This window comes from Diabrotica undecimpunctata, chromosome 11, assembly GCF_040954645.1.
Source record: "Diabrotica undecimpunctata isolate CICGRU chromosome 11, icDiaUnde3, whole genome shotgun sequence".
Lineage (NCBI taxonomy): Eukaryota > Metazoa > Arthropoda > Insecta > Coleoptera > Chrysomelidae > Diabrotica > Diabrotica undecimpunctata.
The window spans coordinates 7807589-7814790 of record NC_092813.1 but is presented as its reverse complement, the minus strand read 5'-3'; the positions used below and the strand labels follow the sequence as shown (position 1 = coordinate 7814790).

Sequence of the window (7202 nt, the reverse complement as noted above, 5' to 3'; positions counted from 1 at the left end):
AAGATCTTCGGCTTCTGATAGCCTTTGTCGTTCAAGATTCGACGAGTCTGCAGTATTTGGAATGTTTGTAGTCGCAGCAGAAATGGACCGCAAACTGTTGTTTCATTTGTTATCTCGGAAAAATCATCAGTGGAGGCATGTAGGTTCTAGCAGCGTTAAAACATATTTCTACTGTAATAGTGTTCGTCCTCGTTCAGCAGATAATAACGAACCAACTTGTTTTCATCCTTTTGTAGCTAATAATTTGCTCTTGGTTTTAGAAACAAGGGAAATTTCAGTTCATCGCAGTTATATATTTTGTCAGGGGTCAATTTAAAAATTATCATAAATAGCCTTAAGCAACTTACAGAATTTACTTACAGCCACTTTGTTGAATCCCATTGCTCTAGCTACTGATGTGGCTTCAGGTTTGCGAATTGATAAATTTTGATGACGTTTAAAAAAAAACTTTGAGCCAATCAACGTCAATCATCTTCTTATTAGTACTGCAATTGTGCACCTTTTTATTTTTAACTGACAATTGATATGCTAGGCGTCTCAGTTAGATAGTTATTAATCCAAAAAGACGCTCTTTCATATATTTCAGATATGCTTCCATTTCGTCTTCTTCTTTAGGTGTAAATATTGTTTTTTCTGGCCTAAAGATAAACCAATAGTATCTTCGCCATCTTCCTTCATTTTCTTAATATACCGTTCTAAAATAGTCTGAGGCACTGAGTATGCAGAAGCAGCTGTTTTCTATCCCATCTCTTTACTTAAAACTTTATCTATAGGTGTTTTCATAGCATCTGTCGACCAACATCCTCTTTTTGTTTTTGACGTGACAACGTCTTAAATTAGGTTGTGGCTCGGAGTCATTCATGAAAAAGTGTAACGCCCGCTCACGTCTGTTACAGTGAGTCACCGAACGAGAGAGAGGCCCGCCGGACCGGCGAATGCCTTGCGTCTCTCTCCCACTCAAACATGATCGGTCCGCTGCGCGCGCAGCACTAGAGAATTAGGCGCGTTGAATCGGTGCGTGCTTCCGTGCTTGTGTCTCTGTCTTTCTCGAGCGTTCTTGGCGTTCAAGACACATTACAGCAGAAACACTTCCTTTCATTTCATATTTCTCCTATCATCGTCCTATCCTCAACAAAATCACTCAAATAGAAATTAGTTAAGTTTAAGTTTACATGTACAATGTTTTAGTAAACAAAATATATTTCTATAGTTAAAATTTGTGCAATTCTTATTTTCATTCAATTCCTTGTTCCTATTGTGCAATTTAATAATATTCATATCAATAAATATTCTACCGAGAAAAAGACGTTGTCACGTAAAATTTTCGCCCGTAAAACCGACTTTACAGGCAACCGATTTTTTTTTTCTTGTAAGTATGTACCAATTACCTAAAACAATCCAATGTTATTTATTAAGAAATTTAAATTAACCCAGACCTACAACCTCATTTTACTCCTAATTCCTCATCATACCCCGGAAAAAATACCCCATCTTGCCTCGCAGCATTGTCATGCCACTTTCCCTACCAGCCATGTTTTTTTTAAGGTGGGAAGCTAACGTGTTAAAAGAATTTCTGATTTAGTGCAAATTTTTAAATTTCTCATGATTCGATATCAAAATTCATCTAATTGCGAAAACTCTCTGGGGTAAAGCATCATTGGTCAAGTATAGCAATACCCTGTATATGAAAATAAATTACCTCGATAAATGTATAATTAATTCATAACTACCAACTTAATACAAATAGTATATTTCTCGTAAATTTGTTCACAAATCCATAATAGATATTTGTAGTCATATGAGAATTATATATTTAGGAGGAATACCAATTATTTATGTTACCACAAAATTACACCAAATTCTAGTTTAACAGTCAATGTATTCTTTATTATTTCGCGAATTGATTACTTGAAATTTAAAATTTTAAGAAACTGTCGTATATCTATACGAGAATATAAAATAAAATGGAATTAAGACAAAAGCCAAACTCAGCAAGATATTTAATTTACATATTTTTTAGGTCCGCCATTGGTAAGTTTCGCCATGACATCTTCTGGCTCTGGGTTTAACTCCCTCCCAGAGAGTGAAACGCTGCCTTCACTACCCATGGGACCACCTGCAATTCCACAAAATCGTTTCGATCCCTACTTCGATGCAATGACTCCCAGCAACGTCACGGCTCTTGTTGGGAAATCAGCCTATCTCAGTTGCCGAGTTAGAAATTTAGGAAATAAAACGGTAAGAAATTTATTTATTGAAAACATTTAAGTTGGGGGAACTAAAACTACCGGGTGCGCAATATATTTCGCTGAGTATGTGGTTAACTTTTTACAATAATTTTATAAGAAAATATTTTTAGTAATAAATAGCAAAAGTAGTATATATTATGTCACCTGGTAAAAAATCAGGTCTGATTTTAAAAAGTTAGTACGTTTTGTTCATAGAAAAAATTTCGGACATCGTTAACGAGGAGACAACCAGAGTATAGCCGCAAAAGTCAACCATGCAACAAATTATTTCAGTTTGACAGTGTGGGCATGTTTTTATAATGTATATATGTTTTATGCTTCAAATACACTCACCGGCAAAATTAACGGAACACCTTAACAATGGGTTATGTTGGATGTCTCGAATTTCCTAAACCTGTTGTCCGATTTGAGTGATTTTTTTATTATGGTATAGCTATATTATTTTAAAATATCGATGTAATAATATTATTTCTAGACAGGTCAGTATCATTTTATACCGGGTGTAACAATCATACTGTGTTTTTTCCTTAAAGTTCGGAACACCCTGTGGAATATTCTAGCATATATAAAATATTGAAATTAAAACTCAATTATAGCCTCAGGCTTTCTTAACATTTTCTTTTTTGATTCATTTCCTTGTGTTGGATAATAAAAAAGTTAGGTACTTTAACAACTAGCCATGTTTTTCATCAATAAACGCTCATTTTCTGCTTAGTTTCACCGGCATATTTAAAGGAACAACCATAAAATCTGAATATTTTCTCTCTAGTCTATATATTGTTAATATTGTTTAGATAAAATTATAATACGAATGTTGGTGACGTATTTTGAATTTATATTACAATGGTAGTACAATATGAAACCTGTTTAAGAAGAAATATAACACAAAGATGTCAGACTCAAACAAAATACGGATTTTAAACACATTAACTTTATTGTACAGTTTGAACTTAAATTGGTTTTTTATGCTTTTTTTTTGGCTTTTATAGCGTGTGTTTCCCCCACGAGCCCTTACAACTGCAGTTATTCGTGTTCTCATACTTCTGATAACGCTATCGATCAGTTGTTGAGGCAGTCTCTCCCATTCCTCAATCAAAGCAATTCTGACTTCCTCTCTGTTTTGAATAGCAGGAACCCATGCCCTAAGTTTTCTGCCTAGCATGTCCCACACATTCTCTATCGGGTTCAGGTCTGGGGAACAAGCTGGCCAATTCATCGTTGTTATACCCACTTGTAATAAGAAATCTCTTACACAGCCTGCGACGTGTGGGCGCTCATTATCCTGCATTAAAATAAAATTTTCGCCAATATATGGTGCAAAAGGTATCACATGATCTTGAAGAATATCTCTGATATACCTATCTGCTGTTAATGCTCCATCATCAATCGCCATTAACTCTGTTCTTACTCCCAAACATATACCGTCCCACACCATAATTAAACCTCCACCAAAGGGGACGGTCGTAGTAAAATTGAAAGGGGCATTTCGTTCTCCTTGGCGTCGATACAATCTTTCTCTACCGTCGATGTAATTTACACAGAAACGACTCTCGTCCGTAAAGAGAATTTGACTCCAGTGGTTATCATTCCAATTTTGATGTACTCGACCAACTTGTAGTCGTACTAAACGATGTTGTCTCTGGAGTCTGGGAGATTTTATTGGCACATATGACTTAAGACCGGCTTCTTTAAGTCTCCTTCTTACTGTGCGCTCACTTATGGTAGTTTCACGAACATTTTGCAACAGGTTTTTGGTTTGAACTGCCGTTTGACGTCTACTACGTAATGTTTACAAAGTTATAAATCGATCATCTACAACCGTGGTTAAATGTTTTCTACCTTGTCCCCTTCTTCTTACATACTCCCTGGTTTGTCTCCAACGACTTACACAACGATGGATGGTTGATGGTGATTTACCAAATATTCCAGCAACTTCCCTGTACGTTCGACCATTGTTGCGGCCCTAGCAATATTAGTCGGTATTAAATCACCCATTTTTACTTACTCTTTGCAATAAGAACACCACTGATTAGAACAAATCAACAGAAAAATCACATCCAACAAACTCAAACAAATTAACTTATCAATTAAATACAAGTTTGTACTTGTTATCAACAGACAGAACGACTGTAAAATGTAAAACACAATACAAATAAACAAATTAATTTGACATTTTGACATTTAAGACTTTCTTGTGTCAAGGAGCATTCAAAGCTATGTAGATATAGTCTATAAAATAGAAATATAAACAAATATTGCATTAATAACTTGTTCCTTTAAATTTGTCGGTGTGTGTATTAAATTGTTAACTTCTCATAGCCTACTTTAGGCTTGTTTATTAAACTAAGCAGAAAATGATGATTTATTGATGAAAAACATGGCTAGTTGTTAACGTACCTAACTTTTTTATTATCAAACACAAGCAAATTAATCAAAAAAGAAAATGTTAAGAAAGCCTGAGGCTATAATTGAGTTTTAATTTCAATATTTTATATATGCTAGAATATTCCCTAGCGTGTTCCGAACTTTAAGGAAAAAACACAGTATGATTGTTACACCCGGTATAAAATGATATTGACCTGTCTAGCATCAGTATTATTACATCGATATTCTTAAATAATATAACTATAACATACTAAAAAAATCACTAAAATCGGACAACAGGTTTAGGAAATTCGAGACATCTAACATGTCCCATTTTTAAGGTGTTCCGTTAATTTTGCCGGTGTGTGTATAAAGAGAGAAAGCTTTTAAAAAATACATTTTGATTATATTATTTTAGAAATTCTGCAATTTTTAATTTATATAAAATAAAAAAGAGTAAATATTTATTTTTATCGAGATTACCTAATTGCAGTTATTAGAATTTCTTATACAACTTCGCTTTGACAGATTAGCGAATAGATTTGAGAATTTTTAAACCACCAATTGCTAACACTTCGATGGCCTGGTTCCAAAAGTGGCTAACTACAAAATTGTCGTTTTCGATTAAACGAAATTTTTTAACCCTGTCGATCAAATCAGGTCTTTCAAATAGAATTATTGTTTCTCTATAAAGTATTAGGTAGTAATACTGACAAACACATTAGATAAGTATAAGAATAATAAATAGTTCTTTAAATTAGTAGTTTGGGGAGGGTTTTTCGTAATAAAATGCACATAGCTACATTTGGAACTTAACTTTATTTTAAATTGAAAAATGAATAGTGGTTATCTACAATATTACAACTACAGTAAAATTTATAAAAATAAGTAATAAATAAACAACGGTGTAAACTTCTTGTAAAATTAATATTTCAAAAAAAATCTTGCTCTTCCTGGTCATTTATATCGGGTAATACCGTCTCGTCCTCAATATTTGGATCTCCAATTAAGTCTCTATAAAAGGTTCTGCAATCGTCGGAAAAATTTACGGCACTACTGATTTCTTTTAAGTTTTCAAGTTTTGCAGCCGATATTTTTCTTTTTTCTTCAAATAAAAGCTTTAAACAATTTTCCATGGTGGACGTAACTCTTCGACCCCTACGAGGAACAATCAATATTTTGTGAAATAGTTCTTCATCTAAATAGGTTTTAACGTGCATCACAAAAGGATTACCTTTTTCATAACGAATCCACTTAATGTCACGCCAATTAATCACAGTTACATCTTCAGCTTTGTTTCGATTAACCATTATAAGTTTTGCAAGGGGTTTTCAATCAATAAAGCTAAGGTCAGGTGTTGTATAAACTTCATATTTTGGAGCAGCATTTCGTTTTGCGTTCTTTGCAATAGTAACCCATTTATGCGGCAAATATGTAGGGATATTTTTGGCCGCGGTTTCTATTCTAGCATGCATTGAGTCACATTCCATTTGACTGTGACCAGAAATAAGAAATTTTTGATCGATTACTTCAATAGGTAAAACCTAAACAGCATAAAGAAACATGGAAGCAATAAATTGATTTTTGTTCTGACCACCGCAAGTGTCACTGAATAGTCTAACTCTTTTAAATGTTTGAAGGAGACTCCTAAGATGCTGAAACAAGCAAGACACTACTTCTGAGGACCCACGTCTATCCTCAATCTCAGTTAACATGAAACATTTACCAGTATTATTTCCAGTATTGAAAATCGTAAAATTATAAGTAGCAAGTTTCATTTTATAAAATAGAACCGGATTTGTCGGATCCGTTGGAACGTACAGGACCTGTTGCAGGTCAAAATTACAGGCGTGTATGGTTGAGTTATTTAACGCAGCGGCAATTTTATCAGAATTTTTTTCATCTCTTGCCCTGTTCTTTAATTATATGTGGCAGTTGTAGTTCTGCTAAAGCGTGTGCTTGTCTGCAGGATTTGCTTTTTCATAGTACGTGTCACACACTGATCTTTCTTTGGCGTATAAAAGGATAAATTAAAATGATTATTAAATACTTTTCGGTATTACGATTCTTTGAGACAAGTTTTATTGTTTACCATGCACTCTGATTGATAAAGTTTGAACATGGTAGAAATATTCAATTTTGGATCTAAGTAAAATCTTTTTGAGTCTTTGCGGCAATAATGAGATTCCATAGTGGGAAACTTTTTGATATGTTCTTTCGTAAATTTCAAAAATATTGATGATTCATCGGATATTTTTGATGTTCCATAGTCGCCTCTTTTATCATGTTCAGTACTAGTACTATTAGGGAAACGTTTTTTAATTGCAAAATTTAGTACTCCTTTTTTTATGCCTAGAGTTTGTAAAAATATCGACCTACATACTCTTTGACGAATATTTCCAATAATAAAATGAAAGTTTAAAGTTCTTGATCGTCTTGAATTTTCCTCTGTTATGATCCTTCTTTTGCAATCTCCAACTTCTACTAAACTATTTATAAAATCACGTTGTCTCTCAATGTTTCCAAGTTTCCAGTAAGATTTAAAAATAAGAAGCCGCTCTTCCTTGTCTATTTGTGCATTACATTTGA

The 7202-nt window shown here is 33.6% G+C and overlaps 1 protein-coding gene across 1 annotated transcript in view; it reads left to right on the top strand.

Moving 5' to 3' along the window:
- Positions 1-2083: 2083 nt before the first annotated feature.
- The window catches only part of LOC140452967 (zwei Ig domain protein zig-8-like), a 30642-nt gene continuing 25523 nt past the window's right edge, over positions 2084-7202 (top strand). Inside the window, exon 1 of the mRNA XM_072547283.1 lies at positions 2084-2238. Coding sequence (XP_072403384.1) covers positions 2107-2238 — 132 coding nt within the window. The 5' untranslated portion in view covers positions 2084-2106. The remainder of the gene's footprint in view (positions 2239-7202) is intronic.